Source organism: Chanos chanos, chromosome 6, assembly GCF_902362185.1.
Source record: "Chanos chanos chromosome 6, fChaCha1.1, whole genome shotgun sequence".
Taxonomy (NCBI): domain Eukaryota; kingdom Metazoa; phylum Chordata; class Actinopteri; order Gonorynchiformes; family Chanidae; genus Chanos; species Chanos chanos.
Genome location: NC_044500.1, coordinates 17447633 through 17472134, shown reverse-complemented (window position 1 = coordinate 17472134; position 24502 = coordinate 17447633). Strand labels below are relative to the sequence as shown.

Genomic DNA, 24502 nt, shown 5'->3' with positions numbered 1-24502 from the left:
CGAGTCGTCACTCGGATCAATATTCACTGGGTGAGCATCAGTGGCATCTGGGTGTGTTGTGCGGATCAAACAAATGACACTAGCTTTCAAAGGCACAATGGAATTTACTACTTTATCAGTGGGGCGCTAATTTATGAGGAATGATTAAATATACTACACATTACTTGATAATTATAGACCTACCCAATCAAAAGGACCCATTGTAGAGACGGATTAAATTCCTTAGTTTAGTGGGTTGGGGATGGATGCGGGATTGAGGTTTAAGGAATCTGGGGATGCAATGCAGAGCATGTCGATCGTTAAAACAAACAAACAAACAAAAGAAAAAAAAGCCGTGAAGAAGTGCTTAGATGCAAGGGCACACAAAGCAATTAATCTGTTCCTTTCTTTACACATCATGACAGTGACATAACTCTCCCGTCCATCTGTAAACACACCTACAACATGTAAATGTCACTGATTTGAGAGAAATGTTGATGATAACTTTATATCGTTGGTGTTTACACTGTTGCAACATATGTTCACATGTTGTTTTCCATTTAACACATCATTTATAGATATTGTAATGCAATATCTTTATTTATCAGCAGAATTTCACTGAAGGTGAAGCTTATGTAGGTTGATCCATAACGCATCTAACTGTGCTATACATGTTATGTTCCATGTATGTCATAACTACTCCAGGCAAGCAGACATAAACATTCAGTTGTTGACGTTGACCCAAAGGTTGAATGACCAAAGATCCATGTCAACTGATCTATCCTTCAGCGTTCTTCCAAAATAAACAAAAGTAACCGTCTAAAAAACCAACACAGACACCTCACATGGACAGAGTTAATAACCTTTTTTTTAATTTCCACATTCAACAATACAAACACATATAAATTGGAATTTTTATTAATTACAAAACCACAATTCATCAAAACAGAAAAATAAAGTCATTATGCTATGTACAATTTTTAACATGAGTATGTGATATAAAACTGTTCCAGAGAGAGAGAGAAAGCACCAGCCATGGAGACTTTGTTCTATTTTCTCTTAGAAGTGATGTGGAATGGTGTCTGTATTTTTGCTGACCAGAGAAAAAAAAAACAACTTTTCATAGTCGGTTTTTGTTTTTTATATCTATGGCTCGGTAATGGTGTGTGGTACTGCCCACAGATATTATCTAAAGTGTGATTATGGAAGATTTTTCACCAAATACAGTTTTGTACTTCCTAATCCAGCATGCCTGCTGTCTTAATGAAATGATCAAACTATCATTTAAAAAAAAAGAAGAAGAAAAAAAGAAGAAACCTCAACACTAACATTGCAAATTTCTGCTCCCACTAAGTCCCAATGTCGACTACAATTACGTACAGAGAGATTAAATCACAGTCCTATCAGAATGAAATATTAAATATATAATAAGCAACCATGTTTCTTGGGTAAGTACCTTAAATGGGTCATCTTAAAATGACGCTGCCAATTAGTTGCACAAAGTGGAAAAAAAAAAACATGTTCACAAAGTCACTATAAACACTGGTCTATTTTTTAACAGTACTTCACCAGTGCACAGCTGTTTTTCTAGAGAGAATTTTAAGGATGTACTTGGTGAGGGGTCAGATGGTACTACAGAGAGTCAGTTGCTTATGTAGTGGACCAGTATCTAGTGGTCCAGTAAGCTAGTGTCTGAGCACTTTTTCTTAACTGTCTACACTGTTAAGACTCACTGATACACCTAATCAATAACGGCTGGAGTGCTTTTTCTTAACATTATGGCTGGAGCATATATTTGTACACGTGAGATGATGTAACTGTTCTGTGGCACAAATGGTAACATTAAAAGAAGTTACAGTTTGTGTGTCTGACTCTTTACACAGCTTTGGAGGGAGCCAGGCTACTTTCTCAACTTGTACACGTCATGAACGCAACAGCTTTAGCGTATGAGCATTCAAAACAGACCTCACCAACTATCAGAACGTGTTATCCACTTCATTTTAGTGCATCCAAACCGCCAACGAAGGAAAATGGAACCAAAAAACATCTCAGTTATCCTTTCACACAAGACAAGGTTGAACCATTTTCTCCCCCCACTCTCAGTTTTTTTTTTTTTTTTTTTTTTACACGAGGGCATTTTTATCAATTTATATTAATTCATAAAAATCATCAATAGCATCACTTGAGTACAAATAAATTAAAAAAAGCAGAAACTGCACAAAAGACACAAAACAAAAACAACATAAAACTTCATTACAAAATCTTCAGCACAGACTAGGCAAGATTGGTAATGTTGCGGTTTGCTTCAAGACCTATAGAATGACCTCATTGGTCTTTGCCAACACTAGTATGAGGTCATTTGTTTTTTGTTACATTTGTGAATTGTGCCACCTACAGGCGAGGACGATACAGTGACACTCTATTGTCACTTTGGCAGTGAATAAATTTTTTAACTTCACACAGCAGAATCATTGACCTGTGAATCAGTGTCAAAGGTGCGAAGAAGGTTGAGGACTGTATGTCTTCTTGGTAACCACGGAAACAGTTCCAGCACTGAGATTAAGTTTCCCCAGTTTACCACACACTCTTCAGGAAAAGAAAAAGGTGATTTATGTTTGCCTGCATGTAGGTGGCACCCTGGTATTGTGGTATACAGTTTTAAACAGTCAGCACATGTCCAAAGGTCACATCTTTCACCAGAGTTCTTCTACTCATCACAACAGAGACCACTCCTGAATCACACACTGCGGCATGCAGGCAAGAAGCCACTGCTTTGACATCCTACCTTAACACTACAACTAACTGAATAAGAGAAGACACATAATCTGAGCTAGGAAGAGATTAAACTGCTACAGACATCTGAGGTAGCAGGTATAGCTGTGAATGAGGTCTGAGGACAGGTCTTTGAGTGCTCAAGTTTTATAAATACACCATCTCATGGTCTCCACAAGGCATATTTGGCCTAAATAATTCAAAATTAAATGTGATTTTGTTTTCTATTGTGTTTTTTTTTCAGTGCAGCTGGATAATCCAACACATAAATTAATAACTAGTGGACACATTGAAAAAATGGGAACAGAGGAGTAAATTAGCATCAGTCGTTCATAAGATACTCACAGAGCTAGAAAATCACTTTGTCCTGTGCTACCCTAGACTCCTCCTCTGAGTAGCTCCTGTGTCAGTCTAACTTCAACAGTCATTCTGAGACTAATATTACAGCCCTAAATCCATTAGTTGCATCCCTCATTGAATGAGAGACAAATGTAAACCCATGAAAAACCATTTTTCTAGAACTGTCCATACACATCCGAATGGCAGTACAGAACTAGAGGCAAAAACAAAACAAAACAAAAACAAACAACACAAATAAAATTTCATTCAGTGAACATAACCATCAAATATTAGTGATGCTAGCAATGTGAGTATAACAGTGCAGACTGCTTCCCAATTTATTAAATTAGCTTATACCTCTCACGTGTTTGTTTTTACGCAAGCCGGCCCCCGATAAGCTATGAGTGGTGTGTGGAAGGAAGGTGTGGTGGACAGCGAATTTGGTAAAAAGCAGAAGGGGAGAGCGGGGCTCTAAGGCGCGGGAACAACCACCGCCCCTTATGTCTCCTTCTCCTTCTTGACCTCGCGGCTGCTCTTGAGAAAGTCGCTTCGGAGCAGGCGGTAGAAAAGAACTATGTTCATGGCGGTCATAATGGCCAAGCCCACGCTGCCAACCGTATAACTGAAGAGGGGCACGTTGTCGCGGTTCAGCACAAGCCAGCGGGTCATCCAGGCCAGCGTGTTGATGCGGAAGATGACGTAGGTGCCAAGGTTGATCATGCTATTGACGCGGTAAAGCGTCGTTTTTCCCATGCTAGCCATGCGGAGCACCTGTCTGAGGTGGAGGAACACAGAGTTGATCTCCACCAGCAAGGCCACCACGGCAAATCCCACATAGCGACAGCTCAACACAGCGATCCCAAAACACGTGATCACCTGAAAACAAGAGGGAAAAAAATATGTAATAAATTACTGATTTACGGTATTTCTTCCCTTAATGATACTTTTAGCTGGATTAATACATTTCGAAGTGAGAGAACACACTTCCAACATGCAACACGTCAAGTAGTTTAGCTTATTTAAATCAGTGGTCTTAGAGCAAATCAGAACTGACTGCATACAAAAGCCCATCGTCTACATGGTGCATTACCGGTTCATGTTACAAGTCACTAACACCAGTTAAAGCACAGTATAATAAAGTATGGAGCCAAGCACCTACATGATCTAGCATGCCATTAATGGAAAAACACTGCCTCAAGAAATGACATTTAGACTACTGGCTACAGGCCAGTATGTTAATATCTTAACTGGGTGAAGCAGATGCTTTGTTCCACGCACCCTAACCGGATGTCACATAATGTATGAATCAGTCTTAAGGCAGTATCACGCTCTTTGAGCCCTCTCACAAAAACAGACACAAAAAGCAATGATCACTAGTTGTAATGCAGCAAGGCTGTGCATCACAGTCCAAGAGAGTTTCTAAACCTAAAGATGTATTATTTGTTTACTGTGTATTAGTCTGAGCAGGTTGAGGTATGGATGCCAGTGAGATCTGTCAGTACTGTATCCGTATGCATTTAAAAATAGATGATGTTTTGACTATGAGTGACTCTGCCCATACCATGCTAAATCAGTTTCACTTACTCTTCAGTGTGAAATGAATTTCCTGTTTGCTACATAGATATGTTCAACCTTGTTTTCAAAAATAGAAAAGTCTGCCTAATATACACAGGAAACCGAGAGTTCCTGTGGTATGTGGCACATGTAACGAATATAAGTGCATTAATCACTTTAAAACTTTAAAAACTGACTGGCAACAACCGATACCGTACATTTGTCAGCAAAAACGGTCATATTGAACATTTTAATTTGCCGATCGAAATTCTGTAAATTTGAGGATATGTAAATCTGTCAGTAAACAACACAAGCAGTTGTTCCCAAGTGCGCTGTACGTTTCTAGTTATTTCCATGTTTAAGCGATCTTTGCATTTACAATCCACTAGATGGCAGTCTATGTCTTATACAAAAAAATAAACAAACACCAACCAAACAAACAAGCAAAGAAAAAACGATAAATTGGGAGTTGCTGCTAATGCTCACACAGCAGGTGAAGGCCTGACAGTTAAGAATATTCCACTCTATTGCTCACTTCACCTCATCCTGTGACACTCAGAAAACGCTGGCTGTCTAAATCGATTACCAAAAAAAAAAAAAAAAAAACGAAAAAGAAAATGTGTGCTTTGTGCAAATAGTGCAAACAAGATGTTCTAGGTTAGATACATACAGGCTGACATGCCCCATATCATGTGTCACATTATTAAACCATATGAGGACAAAGGACTGAAAAGACAGGGGTCACATTGAGCTCACATAAGAGTGAATAAGCATCTGCTCAGCAGTTGATGTAAGAGCTTTGGTAACAGGGAGGCAGCTCGCATCGTAACCTCCGTAGCGCTGTCCTGAGTCACATACACAAAGGCAAACAACAATTACTCCCTGTGCACAGGAATGTGTATTCACCAGGACAACGGCAACAGAACAACCACACCACCTGAGACCACAGTGCAACCTGGGAGATTCCACACAGAGAGCACACATATCTTCTCATAGCAGTTCTCTGCTGGCATTCTTAACACAACATGCGATGTGGTAACGTATGTTTAGAGTACAAACTCACGCCACTCCTTCACTACAAACACACTCAGACACGTGCAGAGGAAACGCTGCCACTCTGTACATCCAATGTTTTACACAACTCACAACTGGACTCCTTTTGTTCTAGAGGTTCATAACCTCTTTTTCAAGGTAAACCGGAGAACTGAAGCAATATGCCATAAAGCAATAAACGCACATAATTTGTCAGAAGTTATACAAAACAAGCAGAATTTTAATTCAACTAAATTCTCCAGTTCAGATGTATGGTTTATTTTTTTTCCCATGACCAGAAAGCATGGTAGAAAAAAAAAAGAACATTTTCATTTTCTGTTTTGTTTTAACATAGCTGCTCAGTTCTGATTTCACTCAGTCGTAGTGAGCATGATCAGACTAGAGATTGTGGGGGTAATTAATTGCACTGAAGCTGAGAGCTTTCCTTCTTAATTCAGGTCAGAACATGCCTGAAATATTGAGATGGCAGCAGATGTAATCAAATCAACCCCAAACAGGATGATTACAACCGTACACCTTCAAATCTGATTACAGGAGAGCAAGACACTCTCACATCAACATCCCCTCTCTCTGTCTCTGTCTCTCTCTCTCGCTCTCTGATTTCAGTCAAGCCATCTGAGGTCCCAAAAACAAGTGAGCTGTTGATAAATGAGGTCTGTATGACCTCTGCCTTGTGCAAGGGAAGAATGGGCAGGTAAACAACCTTTTAGACCCCCGACCCCCCCAACCACGCACACACACACACACATACACACACAACCCTCAGAGTATCAGCCACTGATAAGGCCTGTGCTTCCCAAACAATCTGTATATTATTCATAGACTTTATCTACCTTATCTCTCCTTAAAGACATACCATGCACTTCAGAGAAAGAGTGCCAGTTAAAAAAAGGAGTTATACTGCAGATGTTTGATAAGAGGCTTGTGTTATGGCTTTGTTATGTATGTATTCCATACTTCACTGGGGTTTGAATGTGGGCCCTTTTCATACACATGGTTGTAAAAGCACGCTCCAGGTAGGGCGATTATGAACTTCAAATTTCAGTAGTTGGTTTTATTATCCACTTGGTACGACATTTAGAGATCATAACTATGAAACAGATAAAAAATATATGTAACTTGCACTGTGACCTTGGCTTTATAATAACCATTGACACCCAAGCAATCAAGGTGTTATACAAACCACACACGTGAGGGGTCACTCAGTGGTAGATAGTGAGAGCACCATATAGACACCCATGCATGCACGCGCACACACACACACACTTGTACTTCTATCTTTGCGAGGACACTCACTGACATAATACATTCCCTAGCCCCTTACCCTAACCTCAACCATCAGAACTAAATGCCTAATCCCAACCCTTACCCTAACCCTAACCTAAATCTAATTTTAACCTGAACCCTAAAACCAAGTCTAAACCCTCAAACAGCCCTTTGAAGAAGTGAGAACCAGCCAAAATGTCCTCACTTTCCCAAAATGTCCTCACTCCCCAGGTCTAAAACTCAAACTGGTCCTCACAAGGATAGCTGTACAAGTCCACAGACTACATATGAGATCACAGCTCAGTTATCCACACAAACCCACTATCATCTCAGTCCATAAACGCCAAGGAGAAAAACAGAGTGAAGGAGCATTTAATCTGTCATGACACAAGCTTCAGATGCCGCAAACAAGAGGGTAAAATATCCCCTGAAACACACACGCACAAATACACACGCGAGTATATGAATAAGATGCCCGTGAAGCTGCATACAGGGTCCATGGTATGTCAGTGACTCAGTGGCTGTTTATCTCTTGACATTTCAACTTACGCAATGGCACAGTTGTCTATATGCTTATAGTAAATAACATTGATGTAAAAAGAACATAACATTGACACCATCTAATCTATTCCCCTATGTCAAGCGGTCCCTACTGAGCAGCAGGGAAAACAAGAGGGATGTGTTGTGGTGGTCCCAATGTGGTCAATTACCAGCACTCTTAGCAAGGAAGCCAGTCTCTACCCAAGCACATTACCACAACCACACAGAGAACAGAGGTCAAGGCTGCAGGCGGGGGTGGGGGGTATGGGGGTTGCTTGAAAGATTTTTTTTCTTTGAATTTGAACATTGTGTTAGAGGGTGGGGAGCGTGTATGAAACCAGTTGCTCTGGTTTTGAGGAGAAAGTCTTGTACTTTCATAAGGCCAAGTTTGTTTTAGTGTACAATACACTGAATGAGAGACCGTGTGGTGACTGGTCTCTTAGATACAGTGCAGAGAGATAAGGCATGAGAGAATAAGTAGAATAGATTCCCTCACTCATAAATACTTGCTCTTTACTCGCATATTCATTCCCTTCCTCAGAGAGATAAATGTAAGTGCTTTTAATGTAAACAGAGGCAAACGCTAATGGAGCCGCACTCTGCATCCCACACATTCCACACACACACACACACACACACACTAAATATATCAACTGCATAAACAAGAGGAAGCAACACATACTTGGAACAGAATGGAAGACATGAGAGCCATAGACGTGAGAGGCAGATGGAGACAAACATAGAGAGCGGAGGACTTGCTGGGAGATACCATGTGTTGCAAGAGAGTGAGTGAGTGAGTGAGTTGGTAGAGTGGGTGAATGAGTGAGTTAGTGGGTGGAGTGGGTGAATGAGTGGAGTGGGCGAGTGAGTGAGTGAGCAGATGTGTAAATGCTGTTATGGGAAGTGTGCTTCAGAAAAAAAGACAGAGGAGAGGGGTAAGGCGTGGCAAGGCGCGGAATAAAAGAGCGAGTGCCATGGAAAAGGAAACAATAAAACACAATTGTGTGTGTGTGTCTGACCGTGAGTGCGCACATACGCACGTGTGCCTGGGAACGAGCGCATGACAGTAGAATTAGTCGATTCATCGATAACGGGAGGGAAAGAGGTGAGATGGGGCACTTCCAGTACACAGAGACTGTGACAAAAGCAAACCCGTGTGACTAGTGGAACCATCGCGGAAAGAATTCCAGGAACATTTACCGCAACATAATCTTCTCCATCTGCTGTTCAACACATAATCGAATAACAGTGAACAGAAAGTGATCTCATTCATGAACATTTTTTATGTCACATGTCCCTATCCGCACCTGCCATTCAGCACAGGTTGTGCTGGGAGTCACAGAATTTCCGAGTAACAAAACCAGTTTTAGATGTGAGAACACTGAGTTTGACACAGGCAATATGAGTGACTAAGAAACAGTGTAATAAATATACCATTCAGTTGACAGAACTGTACGTGTCTCTTGCCAGACTGTTTTGATGCAAATCTTAACAGGTAAATCTGCATCTGAGGAGTAACAATTTTCCACAGTTTATGTTTCTGGCTTTTGGCATGTTATAACCTAACTGGTTTAAGTTTTTTCGCTCAAATATCATGTCTAATTTCAGGGAAATTGTGTGGTACCACCAGCAATAGTGAGATAAAACTAGAGAGTTCAAAGTGTGGTGACAACTTCATAAAAAATATTTCAGGATATATTTCATGCTGTAGGCATCAGACTTTCCATGAGTTATTTTGCATTAAGAATTGTGTGTTGATGCTGCTGAATATGCATGAATATTTTCCAACAATTTCAAAACACCTTTTATTTCTTGTGTCTAGACCTATTTATTTCATTCAAGGAATCCTTCCATTTGAAACCCTCGCCTCAGGGGCATATAGAACATTTTTTGAAGCATTTATTTCTAAAATAGTGTCTCTTATTATCTAAGCTGCATTTTTGGCAGTGCTTTAACATCAATCAGTACCTCACTGGAGCCATTCTGTGCTCCATGGAGGTAAATAGTAAATCGAGAGACAAGTGAAAGGCAACCAGCTAATGAGAGTCAATGCGTATAAAGTGTTTTTTCTCTCTCTGTCTCACTCACTCACGCTCATTCTCACTCTCACGGTGTGATGTGACAAACAGTGAGAGGGTTTACACAAGCATGCGAAGGTCAAGGTCCGAACACGCTGGAGGGAAAAAAAAAAAACACATTTCGAGTTATATAGTACACCGAGAAGGGAGATTAAAAAAAGGGACTATTTAGGGTGAGTTGATACTGACATGACCGCAGAATAGGGCATCCAAATCAAGGCCCTTCTTCCCGCCCCGTGTGACCTGGGTCAAAAAGTACGTTTATCTCAACGCGTCATAGTTACATAGAAGAAAAGGAATCCACCCATGACTGCAGCCACACCTGAAAACGAGCTCAAAGATCAAACACCACCTATCTACACACCCTATAAGTGCCCTATATATGCTCCAGTGTCTCCCATACGTTGATTTATTTGTGGTAGCCCGCCACAATATCAACACTAATTGCCACAAATATATTCTAATTCTGAGGGAAACACTGTGCAGCACTCTCCCTTCCTCTGGAATAGTCTACCTACAGAAATTAGGGAGGCAAACTCTCTTCATAACTTTAAAACCAGACTAAAGACTTATCTATTTTCTCTAGCTTATGCATAATATAATTTTGATTTGACTTTGTTACAGACATGCAAAGCCCTTTGAGACTATAAATAATGATATTGGGCTCTAAATAATTTTGTATTATTATTATTATTATTATTATTATCATTACATCGGGGGTGCTCCAGAAAGTGGGTTTAGTGAAAACTTAACTCAGTGCAAGCAATAAAACTCCGAATAGAAGAGCACTATGGCTTTGTTTTGCTAGGAGAATGAAGCCATAGGGCTCTTCTATTAGGAGGTTTACTACTTACTCTGAGTTAACTAATTCAAAATTTTCACTACACACGCTTTCTGGAACACCCCCCTGGTCTTCAAAAGAATCATAACCTCTTGGCAAAATGTCTTTCAATAGCATATGAGAGATAACATGCGTTCATGTTCATAATATGCAGTTGCCAAGCAATAGCTATGACGATGGTTTTGTGCAATTTCATGTATGTTTTTCCAGTGACTCACCCTATAACCACATTTACAGTTAACACCAATCTGGACACAGGGCCTTGACTGTCTGGAAGTAAACTGTGCCCAATTTCACATCTCCATTCTACTCAATAGTGCTGGATATGACCAAAATAATAACTTCAATATCATAACACAGCAATGTCTTTGTAATCATGAAGCGACGTGATAGGCTGCTCTATAAAAACATTTATGCAGCCTGCTGCTGTTCACTATGACAACAACATGTTGGTGTGGGTGTCACACATTTCGGTGCTCTATTGGAATCCAGCTGGCTTTGTTTCAAGTTTGGTGTGTCGTTTTCAAGCTCTGGGTGTGGTGCAAACATGTTTCTGTACAAAAAAAAAAGCAAAAAGCAAAAAAAAAAAAAAAAAAAAAGCAAAACAATCCAAACAGTCACCTTATTTCCAAAAGACTGAGAATTGTGCCTCATAGGCAAAACGTCAGCGTTTGTGCTTTCTCCTGGATCTACAGCATTCCATGCCCTGCTCTGTGATGTAGCACTCTAACCTAGCTACTGTTGCTAGGCGGTTGTTAATAACCACAACGCAGGATTTAATACCACAACTGTATCTTACGGTAAAGAGTATTCAAAGACAAAAGAAACATATAACAGTTCTTGCTGTTGTCCGGTCAGACTGAATCCCTGTGTACTGGATGACTGCGTGGGTTGTTTAGGGCATAGCGGGCGTGTTGTTCTGAAGGGGAAATTATTTAGAACGTGAGTGGGTGTTGGGGGGTATACTGAAGAGAGGCCTTTCTGAGAAATGTGGGAGGGGCCTGAAGCAGAAAGAGACTTCTAATGCGTGTGATTTGTTTGAGCGTCTTAGACTTGGGGGCGGGTGGGTAGAGAAGGAGCTGTGTTGTTTCAGGGGTCTAAGAGGGGCCCCAGAGTTCTCTGTACCAGAGTAGAGAAAGCAAAGAGAGAGAACATGTGGAAACCAGGTGTAACTTTTAGCTTCTGTCTGGGAGAGCGCACAGGAAAATTTAAGAAAAAAAAAAAAAAGGACAGAGGGGCTCTCCTTTGAAACGGAAAAAAAAAAAGAACCGCAAATACACTACCACACCTCCAGCTACTCGACTGACCCGCTTCTCTCCTTTTTTTCCATTCTTTTGCTATTACTTAGTCTTCTTCTCTCTCTCTCTGTCTCTCCCTCTCTGTACTTATTGACTCTATTGAGTATTCTTTGCTCTTCTGTTGTAGTCTTCACCTTCAGTAATCATTCCCTTCCGGTTCTGATAAGGCTACGACAATCTGATAAGATAAACTACGGAAGAGCAGAGAATTTGTGTACTTAAGCGTACTTTTTAACGGCAATGACCTTCATTTCCTTGGGTTTAAAAGTCACAGTCACCAAGCTGCAGGTAAAAAAATAATAGCAAGATTTCTAAAATTGTCACTACACATGCTACTGTGTCAGCCTGCCGCATTTTCTTGACTTTATGAAAGGTGCACTGCTCAAAAAAAATACATACGTTCAGTGTGAGAAACTGACTGATTTACTGTACTGTAGGAAGTACACTGACTCCAAATTCAGTTAGTCTACTGTTACAATAAGCAGGGAGATGACTCTAAACCAGCAGTGGTGAATTTGGTGAAACAGCAGTTGGACTCGGCAAAAGATACACCAACTGGTTTAAGACAGGAGGAGCTTGACTATCAAGTTCTGCAGAAAAAGGCCAGGCGAGAAATACATACTTCCGTCTCAGATGTGCCTTTACCCAATACCATCTCCCAGCACACACACACACACACTCAGAGACACACAGCATGTACGAACACTGTAACACCACTGGTCTCTATATTTTAGACCCAGAGGATTGCTGGCAATCACTCAGGACACTTGCAAGCATCCAGGCTCTCCTCGTAGCTTTGTCCGTTTATAGCATTTGTCACAGAGGAATGCTCCATTAATATTTGAATTTACGACCCTTCAAACCAGGACTGCGTAAGGGTCTGCTTAAGAGCCAGAGTGAAGACAGTGAGTGAAAGAGAGAGAGAGAGAGAGAGAGAGAGAGAGAGAGAGCGCTAAGGCCACCTGATCCTCTTAACCTCCTCTGAGGCCATCCCATTTTAATTAGTAAACTCAATTTCAATAAATGAGAGAGGGCTGACAACAATTTGAACTCTCAGACTGTTCGAGTAAACATCTTCAACAACGTTTCTGATTAACTGACACGGAACAACTTCTTCATTTAAATCCATACATAAATATATAAACACGTGAGTCTACAGATGTTTATATTGCAAGAATGGTTTCGACACAAACAGCTATACTATGATTCTGTAAATTATTTATAGAAGCAACACTACTTCTGCTTGGTTTATAACTACTCTCTCAAAGCCCTAGGACTTCCAAAAGCAATTGCCAATAGAAGCCGCCCACACACATAAGGTAGTGTGCTTTCAGTTGAACTGTTAAGTTTTTTCCACTAACTCAACTCACAGCCAAACGACATTACTGAGGCAGCAACAGAAATCTATGGGAGACCATCAAAAAAAATAAACTTGATAGTTTGAGCTTTTGCTTTATTAAAAGTTCCAAATCTCATCCCTCCCACACTGCAATGATAAACTATGCATCAACGCCCTGATTCAGTCACAGACAGCAGGATTTCCTGTTTCTCCCCCCCAAAAAAAGGGGAACTATCAGGAGTTGGGAAGTGGGGGTTAAGGGGGTCTCAGAGATTTTGGCTGAGAGCCAACTTCTTAGTTTACTGGTACAGGAATTTCTAAGCAAGCCCCTGTGTCACCGGAGACTGGTAGAAAGGGGAAAAAAAAAAACTTTCCATGGAACTTTTGACTACTCGTTCCAGTTTATTGTTCCACTATACTGCTGTAGTCTCCCACTATAAAGCTGTGAGATCTACTGCGATGTGACAGTCACTGAAAGGCGTAAATCGGAGGAACAAAATGTTTTGAGGTACACAATCATGATCTGGTTATTAAAGAATATACTGACAGACAGAATTCTCACTTTACTTGAGGAATAACTAGGACAAAGGTCATGTTATTATTAGAGCCAGCCTCATGGGCTAAACACGAGAGAGAGAGAGAGAAAAAAAACAAAAACGGAGGAGGTAAGATGCGGAAGGAGGCAACGTTGTGGGACGCTTTTTCACACGGCCTCTGAGGCTTTGGCAGCGTTTCCTGACAAGCCACTTCATGTGAATGAAAACTCAGGGAAAGAGGGGGTGGGGGTGTGGGGGGTGGGCAGGGGAGACAACAAAAACAACAAAGAATAAAACTGGCTGCCCTCCTCTGAGTGGAAAGGACCAAGAGATGATGCAACGCCAACCTGGGCGAGCCAGAACTCTCCATGTCTGACATCTCACTGAGTCTGGAAATTGAACACCAGTCAGAGCTGTTTGTTTAGTTGCAACTGATTTCCTATGCCCATAGAGACAAATAAAAGAACACTCTTGGTGTGATAACAGTCCGGCCTTATCCAAATAAACATCCTTTGTGATTCTTGGTGAACATAAACTTGGCATAGTAAGAAGTACTATCTGAATAGCGAAAACAGAACTGGATTAAACCCGTAAGCTTTCAGAATCTTTTGGCCTCTTTTAGATGCAAATTTAAAAAATTCTTAAGCATCAAAATCCCGTAGCAAGGCTTGTTTTCCTGTTTTCATTTAGTCAGATTGGGAAGACTGGGTGATGCAAAGAATATCATTTGTTCAAAAAATTTGAACTCTACCATAAATAAACACTTCAAGCATGAGTTAACAAAGTCGTTTCTGACGCTCCTGAGAAAAAATTACATCCTCACCATCTTCACTAGTGAACTTACTACTGACAGAGACACAGAGGATGTGTTTCCCATGCTAATGGTTTTCTTTGGCTACTTACCACTGTGTGATGGAACAGAAGCTCCCATGACTGGCTTATCTTCTGATTCAGAATCATGTCAAGAAAATCATAAATGAAGTAACCTAGAAACAAAGAGACTCATTACAATTTTAAATAGGAAACAATCATTAACAAGAAAAAGGCCCTTGGCACAACAGGTGGTTATTAGGACACGGCTTCCATGACAACGCTAGCTATGGTTACCAAGATGTCAGTGACAGAAGGCTATTTATATCCATCTTCCCACTGTGACAGTATCCATGGAGACAGCATTTTAAAATGGTCGGAAATGAGAAGAACAAAAATGGAGTGCAATACAGGAGGAGCTTTTGCCAATTTAGATGGACCTCTAAGCGGTCCTGACTCAAATCTGGGCTTGTTTGACCTCAGGATGCTAGCTGGAGTTCTTCAGCAGACCTGAGGCTCCTGCAGTAGCGCTACGTTTACTTTCCATCACTGAAACACGTTTATCAGACTTCCTCTTGAATGTGATATGAGAACGTTCTCCGGGGTTAGGAAGCATTTATTTTAACACAGTCATTATCTGACAGCTTTCTTTTTATCTAAAAACTCTCTTCATAATCTTGTGTTCAGGTAGCGATATGAATTTGCAAACACGTGGAGCAGCGCCAGGAGAGTAACATTGAACACAGTTACTTCATAACAACTTCGATACACAACCGCACTGTCAAACAGAAAAAAAAACCAATCCACGTCCCTTCTGCTCAGCTACAGACACAGACGACTGGACCTTTACGAAACTTTTATGGCACGTTATGGCAGATGAAACAACGCCGCACCTGGAATCATAAATCAGGTCTCATTTGCCAACTGGTCACTCTGCCTTCAATCAAAGACTCTTATCTGTGTTTCATAATTGTTATATCATCATTTACCTCTACTTATATCACCTCTGTGTGACATAAGGACCAAGTGGCCCAAGCCGTTTTTTTTACACGAACAGTAACTCAGTGTGGACACAGTGACTGTTCACCTACTAGAGGAACCGCAATGAAGCATCCTCTGTTATCATGGTACACATTCTGGTGGGGACCTTCAGGACTGGGGAGACTGAGAAAATGCAGGCCTTTTGAAGGGTGCTTAAAAGCCTACTGCCCTACAAAACTGTCTCCTCAACACTCCATCATACATACTGGTAAAGCAAAGGATGTGGCCACTTGGCCAAAGGCACCTTTCTGACTGGATGTAGCCATTCATTTGTGAATGAAGTGGAAAAATGGATGGATGTAAAAACAAACAAATCAACAATCACATAAATAAATGCTTGGAGTCGCCTTTCTTGTGGTGTCATGTGACTTACGGGAGAAAGTCTGGTGCCTGGGACCGATCATAAAGCCACCCATTGATTGTACAGCAGCCACAGTTAATGTGTGTGCCAACACCAATGGTGGGATTCTTCTAAGAATGTAAAACATTTCTGGAATTTGGGAACCCTTGTTACTCAACAAAGAGCAAATAAATTATCGGCTTAGTGGGTGCAACAGGTCCCTGTTGAACTCTGCTAAATTTCCAACTGTATTGGAGGTCTCAAGGGAAAGAAAAAAAAACCCAATACAATAAAAAACAGAGAAGAGGAAATATGACAATTAATCTTGGCCGTTTTCTGCCGGACGTTGTCTCCGTGAATAACCGAAGAATAATAGCGACAAAACACTTGCTTATATTCACCATGAGTGTAAACATTAGCAGTTGATGTTACAGCTTATCGTGTAGCTAAAGACTGTTCTTTTACACCGCTCTGCAATTACTACGAGTGTCACCGTTTTCGGTGGAGAGCTTGTCCATTGATGGACCAGTGAATGAAACGCCAATCCGTTTCTTAGTCACACATTTGGCTACTAAATCCAGACTGGACATGAGCTGCTCTTACCGCTCACACACACGCTCAGTCAATATCATGTGCTTGGAGAAGTGCCTGAGAGAACACCACAAGATCATCTGATATTTCGCGGAATTCAACGCAATACTATAGTCTTTAACGACCGCGTTAATAAATAAAGGTCAATAAATAATAAGCGGCGACGGTCACGTTTCTTTTCGACAAAGCAAGGAGAAATATTTACACGTGGTCTTTTTTTTAGCGTCTATAGACATACTATAGTACGTGCAAATTCGTCGTAGTACACCACATGATCCACACTCGATCCCAATCTAGGTAAATGAAATAGGCTATAGCCGCGAGCAAATTTGTACACTCACCAATTGATACAGAAACAAGGGCATGTGAGAAAACAGAGTGGGTCTCTATCAAGTCCTCTGCCATCTGAGGATGCAAGTAAAAACTAAAAGAGAAAAGAAGAATGTCAGTGTCACATGACGTTTACTATAGTTTAAAAAATACACATAGATAGTCAAGTATCCGAAGTCAATCAAAATTCGTTTAATTGTTTTGCATGCATCATTTCAGCGAAAGCATTTTTGTGAGAAGCGATCCCCCTGATGTCCGAGATTCTGTTGATCAAAGTGTAAAGCAGACAATGCCTGTGAGGGTACTGAGCTACTTACCAAAGCACAGCCCAGACTCCTGTTATGAGACTGTGAACGAAAGACGTAGAGATGTTTCTCCATTTCCATACATTCCTGCGCGCGGTTTCTGCTATGGGCAGATGATTAAATCCACAGTTAACTAATTTAAAGAAAGCAGTAGAGCATCCCACTGTTAAAATCACAGAATTGAACTCCATGACAGCAATGGGTCCCCTTCCTTTACTGTGACTTCAAAACCCAACACTCGCGCGCTTCCAGACCTTGGAGATAAACGATATGCTATGCCACTTCTATGGAAACATTACCAGGAAAAAAACCTATATTGTGTCACCTGTTCATTCACGATTATTTTATCTGAGTGTTTAGGCTATAATAGTCCTCTATTATTACAATAACAAACGTATTATTTGTCACGGATTTGTTTGAGAAAATGATAGTAGTTGTCTCAGTGGCTTTTAGTGTGCTCGACTAAATCTGAACGAAATAATATATATCGTCAAGGTAGAGAGCTACAGCATGTTCAAATTACAAAATCAAGTAATGCTTGTGTAACTTTTGCCTATACAGTAACCACACAACAGAATCCCCGCCCAGTTATCAGGAGGAGTGGCTGGACAAATACGCGACTGTGGCATAACGTGTTTTTTCCTTCCCAGCACAGCCTCCCGCCCATACATGAAATGTGAATTGTGGGAAATGTCGTTTTAAGCGTAGTTTGCCTCACACTAGCGTTTCCAACTACAGCACCTGGAGGCACACAGCACTTCACACTTTAGATCTATCCATTTTTACCTCACTGAGTGGCGTGGTTAGAGCTGGATAATATATGCACATATATGACTAACGTGGTTAGAGGTAGACTATGTATATATTATACATATAAACATACCTACATACTCATATGTATATATACATATAAACATATGCGCACATATACTTACGTGTGTGTGTGTGTGTGTGTGTGTGTGTGTGTGTGTGTGTAGAGAGAGAGAGAGATAAACAGAAATAGATATATGGAAACAGCACATGTGAAGGTTTACAGACATAGATTTGTCAGGTCTTTACTCTAAACGTACGTGGTATTGTGCGACATCTTGTGGATAAACTGGATTTTTCATATACTGGTTTTATAACTGTCACGCGTAGCCATGTATGTGAGAATACGTTTAGGTCTGAAGTCTGAGTTTACACACATCAGTTAATTTAGTATGAACACACCACTTATGAGAACATATCAACGCGTTTGAAAACTGTCGCCTTTCAATGTGTTTTGTATGACTGTGAATGAATGATGTCACATGTTCGATGTTTGCTCTGATTGGTCCAGCAACCGAAATTGCTGCATCACGGAGTGTCAGCAAGTTATTGGATATATGGGGGTGTGATTGTATTATTTTCTGTCTTTCCTAAGATTGACAAAGGCTGGAACTGGATTTCACCGAATTGCACTCAGAGTCTAAAGGGTAAGAATGAATGCTGAGCTAAAATACTGAGGGTGAGACTATTACGTATCATAACGCATTACGTATCGACTGCTATCACCCACTCGTAGAAGTAGTAGTACGTACACAGCAGCATGTGACAGAAGAGGGAATCTGCACGGTTGTGGTTTGCCCTTTAGGAAAACTGAATTCATCCTTTGTTTGCACCTTAAAGAAGTTTTAACGGCTGGGCTGTGAAACTGGCATATCTGTCTCTTCTGAGATGGTTCGGCATATGGTATTTCTTAGGGACGCTGGTCTTTTGATGATCAGACGCGGGCAAATACTTTGGTCCAGCAGCCATTCCAATCTGACAACACGGCCGATATTTCGCATTAGTAAAAATCATCGTGCAGATTCTTTTTCTTGGCCTTTCTTATCTCGGACGTTTTGTGAGATATCTTCATTCGGTAGGACCATACTACTTAAAGATTTGCAGGGAAGTAACGGCAAATAGAAACAGTAGTGCACGAGCGCAAACATAACGAAATCCCAGAGTTATGAAAACTGTCATTCTGCAGTTTAACGCTGTGTTGCAATTCATTTTAGATTACAGTAAATGCTCGGTCTTATGTTCGCTAGTTCATGTGAAATCGTCTGTTCTCTGCAGATAAAAGAGAAGCGTCCAATATGCAGAAGGCTGATGAAATCACACAAATGGTGTGCCATGTCTGTGACCTGCAGGATGGAGAGTAATGTCATTTTTATGTATCTTTCCAAGGCCATTAAACATACAAAAACATTAACTTAAAAGTACCGTGAAACAGAGATACAGTACTGGCTGCGTGTGTAATCTACCTCCCTTCCTATCTGTCTATCTCTGTGTCTGTCTGTTATTAAATATAATATTCAGTCATTTTTGTTTGTCAAAATTTACTTTACTTTTGTTTGTCAAAGTGTAATTAATGAATCGTAGAGTGGAATGTTTTAAACCTGTTCCACAGGATGAAAGAAGTGGAGGTGGACCAACATAAAATGCTGCTGGTTCGTAGTAATGGTGAATTCAGTGCCGTTGGTAACCTCTGTACACATTATGGAGCTCCCCTCATCAAAGGTGTGTCAGAACACGCAAAGTCATACTCAGTGTTTTTTTTGTTGCACTGTTTTTGTGTACAGAACAGTCCTTTGCACTAAGATAAATGGAACTGTTAATATCAAGCATTGTGACTTTTTTTTTTTTTTACCTTGCAACTAAGTGTTTAGTCTCTGAACAATAAAAGCATTTGCAGAGCTAGCGAGAACATTCACACGGATCTTGATTAATGAGAGTTTTTACAATTACAGGGGCATTAGTAGGAGACCGAGTGCGGTGCCCATTTCATGGGGCGTGTTTTAATGTCAAGAGTGGAGATATAGAGGAGTTTCCAGGCCTGGATTGTTTACCCAGCTACAAGGTACATTCAAGCAGGCTCTGATTTCCATAAACAGGATTAAGCAAAATGCTTTGTTGCTCTATGTGCTTTACACTAGAAAAGAAGTGGTTTTGGTCCACTCCTCATTTGACTCTTCTCTTTAAGGTGAAAGTTGAAGATGGCAAAGTCTATGTGACTTTAAATAAAAAGGTAAAATCGTTTCCTCCTGGTTTCTTTTTTTTTTTTTTCCCATGTTGTCATAGCGTGAAACACAGCTGTGTAAACAGCGTGAAAGGTTACACAGAATGTGAAATTGTCACATTTCGGTGCATGTTATTATTTTGATTGTCTTGATGTTTTTCTCAGACTCAGAAAGTTACCAAGCGTGTGAAGGAGATGAGCGGCAGAAAGCCAAATATCTGTCATACTGTGCTTCTCATTGGAGGAGGTGAGGAGAGAACCCTCCCGTTTTAAGACGCATTCGTGTCTCTGACCTTCCAGTTCATTTACATTTGAACCACTCGTTCAACCTCTTCGTTTGTGCTGATTGTATTTACATGTAGTTTTATGTGAATACGTGTGTGTTTTGTGTCTTAATAGGACCTGCTTCTCTCCAGTGTGCGGAGATTTTGAGACAGAATCAATATGAAGGAAGAATAATTATGGTCTCCAAGGAGGATGTGTTGCCTTTTGACAAGACAAAGCTTAGCAAAGTGAGTTGAATAAGCACAGAGACAATGTTTACTTCATCATTTTAGGACTGAACTTTTCTGTTTTTATGAATTGCGAATAAACTCTTGATGTGTGTCTTAACTCTAATGTTGTCAAGGCATTGAATATCGAGAGTGACAAGATCCTACTTCGACAAAGTGACTTCCTCCAGAAGCATGGCATTGAAGTATTGACACAGAAAGAAGTAAGTCTAATACTTTTATTGATGGTGCTTGTAGTGTAACTATTCCAAAGCGACATATGTTACATTTAAGTTCTTTTAAGGCCATGGGTTAACGATATAGTTCTAAAATGAATCCGCTTGGTCTTGTAGGTGGTGTCTGTGAACACAAAGAATAAAACAGTGACTATGAATGATGGATCAGTCCAAAACTATGATCAGCTGCTGATCTCCACAGGCTGCAGGTGAGCGTCTTCATACCACCTTTCTCTCCATCAGTGAGTGACTGAACGTCAACTAAAACTATTTCACTCATTTTCTTGGTTGTCAGGGCCAGATCATTGCAGTGTCCCGGTGCTGACCTGGAGAACGTGAGATTACTGCAGAGTTTTAAGGATGCGGGAGAGATCCACAAACTGTCCCTTGGCAACCGGGTGGTCGTCATCGGCACCTCCTTTATCGGTATTGTGTCCAGTCACAAAAATGGTTGCAAATCTGGCTACTTCTGTGAAGTATTTTGAGTATTATCAGATAACTGTGAAAATACAGCACTTGCTCATGTTGAAAATGATAAAACCATTGTAGAGTAACTTATTTACTTACAACCAAAAATTTGGAAACACAATCTTAAATCGTTTTTTTCTTCTCCTCTGCCAGGTATGGAGGTAGCAGGCTATCTGTCAGACAAAGCGGCCAGTGTATCAGTCATTGGTAACTCAGAGTACCCTTACCAGAAGTCACTTGGGCAAGACATAGGGAAAATGACAATGAAGGTCAGTGACAGCGACAGTATCTGTTTTGGTTTTGGGCTATATAGATTTCCTGCTCTTTAAATGTTTGTGTCTGCCTATTACAGAAATAGGTCTTGAAATTTGTTTTGCATGTTAAAGATGCTGGAAGAGAAGAACGTGAAGTTCTACATGAAAAGCGGCGTCACTGAGATTCGAGGCCAAAATGGAAAAGTGAGATTAAAAAAATATTATTAGAAAAGAAAGTAGATGAAAGAGTAGCATTGTGTAAGTTTTACTGTTTGTCTTTGTTATTTGATTTATCATCGGTGCAGTGTTGTAATGTGGTTGTATTATTGAAGGTTAAGGAGGTTATTCTGCAGAATGGTACAGTCCTGCCAGCGGATATTGTGGTTGTTGGCATTGGTATGTATGTTGTTATATTTGTTAATTTTTTTTTTTTTTTTTTTTAAGATGCCTTCATTCATCAAGCAAATTATTACCTTATTGTTTACCTTATTAAAGTATAGCATTATCAAGTATTACCCAGTGTACTGGTAATGCCTTAGTCATTGGTTATGTTGTTGGATTTGTTTATGTAGATATTGTGTCAGTTATGCAAATGTATAATTAAATACATGATTAAATCTGACTCATTATCTCAACACTTCGGTCAAGGTGTCATCCCCAATTCTGATTTCCTGAAGGGAAGCACGATTGAGGTTGACTCGAGAAATGCTGTTGTTGTTGACAAGGTAACAATGCTGCAAGAGAGCGGACTGGCAAATACCTCTGGTGGTGGTCCACAACTCTTCTGTAAATGATTACATGTTCTCTCTTTCCAGTTCATGAGAACCAACGTCCCAGATGTGTTTGCTGCAGGGGACGTTGTGTCCTTCCCCCTTGCCATGTTTGGGAATAGGAGAGTCAATATTGGTCACTGGCAGCTTGCACAGGCTCTTGGTAAAACATCTTTAACACTATTCGCTTTGCATAAATGTGAAAAACAGTGAGGATCATTTAAGTTGAAATTCATGTATGCTGTTTCTGTTGTAACAGGGAGGGTTGCCGGTTTAAACATGTTGAAGAGACAGACTGAGGTTAATACCGTGCCCTTCTTCTGGACAGTGCTGTTGGGGAAAAGTGTCCGATATACAGGTAATCCATCACACTGAATCCTATCCCCGGAATGAAAACCAACCTTGAATGTGGAGACATCGTCTCTTCATTCATTTCTTTCTCGTTGTCTAAGGCTACGGAGAAGGATACAACGACATCGTGTTCAAAGGGAACGTGGAGGAAAGGAAATTCCTTGCCTTCTATATCAAGTAAGAAAGTGAAATGCTTGTGTAAACAGAATGTGACTTCAATCTGAAGAATATCTCCCATACACATACATTTAATCTGATATTATCCTCTCACTGTTTACAAATAGGGATGATAAAGTTATTGCAGCAGCCAGCTTGAACTTTGACCCCGCTGTTTCTCGGATAGCGGAAATGATGGCAAAAGGAAATGAGATTACCAAGGCACAGGCCGAGTGAGTATTCTCTCAAGCAATAACAGGTTCAGAAAAGAGGAGACAGTGCATCGCTACATATACCATATATTTGCCTCTTCATTTTGAATGTTGATAATGTCCTCTGTCTTTTAACTTATTCAATGTCATTTTTTTTTTTCATTTTCACAGATCTGCTGATCTCACCTGGTTGCAGCTGCCCTAAATCAGGATCTACATGTCTGAAAACATGTTTTAACTTCTCATTCTGTGTGGAAAGTCTCTGCATCTGGTTGTCTGTATCCTGAACCAAAGGTGCCTTATGCCTATCGGTTCTCTTTTTTCAGTTTTCTAAATATCATCAGTCAGTGAAAGGGAAATTATTTGGTTCGTTAGGATATGGAGATGGAATTTCTTTCAACCCACATGTGCACATAAACTGTTCATGGTGTCAGTAAAGAATGTCATTAAATCACTGTCAGTACACAGTGGGCCTTGTAGTGATGGACCAGGTGTATGTTTTAGAGTCATATCAGCTCCAAACATGTTTGTCTTATTTCCGGCTCGAAGGAGCTGATTACTTTGGGCAGCCGTGGCCCAGAGGTTAGAGAACCGGGCTCATGACTGGAGGGTTGTCGATTCTCAGGACCAACACCCACGACTGTGTGCCCTTGGGCAAGGCACTTAACCCTAATGCCCCCAGTGCGCAAGGAATGCTGCCCGCTGCTCCTTTGTCTGGTGTGTGTTCACTACTAGTTGGATGGGTTAAATGCAGAGGACAAATTCAGTGCTCACTGTTCAGAGTGTGTGAAGTCACAGAGATCGACATTTACAGTTTACATTACATTTACATTTGATCTGTGGACCATGTCATGCACAGATCTGTGATATAGAAATGTCCAGTTAGGAGACATGACTTTTTTGGCCAGGTTTTCCAAATAAGTTAGGTTTACTCAATAATATATAAACAACGTAGTCTCAGGGTTTGCACTGTTCACACAGACTGAAGATACAAAAAGTACTGGAACTTAAACCAAATAATGCTGCAGTATGTTCTCACACACCAACATATGGCATATGTCATCATTTGCACTTTCTCTGTGTGCATAACTGTTGTAACTTTAAAATGTCTTTGATCTGTTCATTTTCACATCTATTTCAATACTCTTCATACGATTACTAAGACCAATGTTCCATGTGTCGAAATAAAATTATTTGACTTACTTTTGCATCCATGTAATCTTTTTATCGGCAATGCAGGTAAAATGAATGCAGTGAAACAATTTTGACTCACATCACCTCAGTTTTGATTATTGCAGACATCTACAAAACATTTTACAGTCATGTTGCTCGTTAATAAACTGAAAGTGAACCTACATGCATCAACTTTCGGTTAACTACAATGCACGTGGTACTGTGATTTATTCTATGTCTCCGTCTGCTCCTTTAATTTCGTATAACGCGTTTATGAAATAAACACTCTTCTACACTGAAATTAAAATTCCCGCGAACTCATTTGTGTGATCCTTTTGAAAAAAAAACCCC

The 24502-nt window shown here is 40.4% G+C and overlaps 2 protein-coding genes across 2 annotated transcripts; one reads left to right on the top strand and one right to left on the bottom strand.

The window, feature by feature from the left end:
- Positions 1-3515: 3515 nt before the first annotated feature.
- Positions 3516-17216, bottom strand: tlcd2 (TLC domain containing 2). The gene is made up of 4 exons (XM_030778625.1): positions 17025-17216; positions 16719-16801; positions 14499-14581; positions 3516-3966 (listed from the first exon to the last, which is right to left on the bottom strand). The coding sequence occupies exons 1-4, from the start codon at positions 17201-17203 to the stop codon at positions 3589-3591; spliced, it is 723 nt and encodes a 240-aa protein (XP_030634485.1). The 5' UTR covers positions 17204-17216; the 3' UTR covers positions 3516-3588.
- Positions 17217-18394: 1178 nt separating this feature from the next.
- On the top strand, positions 18395-24127 carry aifm4 (apoptosis inducing factor mitochondria associated 4). The gene is made up of 19 exons (XM_030776748.1): positions 18395-18469; positions 19098-19179; positions 19432-19541; positions 19772-19881; positions 20005-20049; positions 20206-20287; positions 20440-20552; positions 20669-20755; positions 20885-20976; positions 21063-21193; positions 21389-21504; positions 21622-21693; positions 21822-21885; positions 22138-22214; positions 22305-22422; positions 22519-22617; positions 22712-22787; positions 22895-22999; positions 23150-24127. The coding sequence occupies exons 2-19, from the start codon at positions 19118-19120 to the stop codon at positions 23181-23183; spliced, it is 1593 nt and encodes a 530-aa protein (XP_030632608.1). The 5' UTR covers positions 18395-18469; positions 19098-19117; the 3' UTR covers positions 23184-24127.
- Positions 24128-24502: the final 375 nt, after the last annotated feature.

Excerpts from the sequence above, each read along its gene's own strand:
- tlcd2 (XM_030778625.1), bottom strand. The coding sequence starts at position 17,203 with ATGGAGTTCAATTCTGTGATTTTAACAGTGGGATGCTCTACTGCTTTC. Across the intron at positions 14,582-16,718 it reads CCTTGTTTCTGTATCAATTG|GTTACTTCATTTATGATTTT; the intron begins GTGAGTGTACAA and ends CTTTGTTTCTAG. Across the intron at positions 3,967-14,498 it reads TTCTGTTCCATCACACAGTG|GTGATCACGTGTTTTGGGAT; the intron begins GTAAGTAGCCAA and ends TCTTGTTTTCAG.
- aifm4 (XM_030776748.1), top strand. The coding sequence starts at position 19,118 with ATGCAGAAGGCTGATGAAATCACACAAATGGTGTGCCATGTCTGTGAC. Across the intron at positions 22,423-22,518 it reads GCAGCTTGCACAGGCTCTTG|GGAGGGTTGCCGGTTTAAAC; the intron begins GTAAAACATCTT and ends CTGTTGTAACAG. Across the intron at positions 23,000-23,149 it reads ATTACCAAGGCACAGGCCGA|ATCTGCTGATCTCACCTGGT; the intron begins GTGAGTATTCTC and ends TCATTTTCACAG.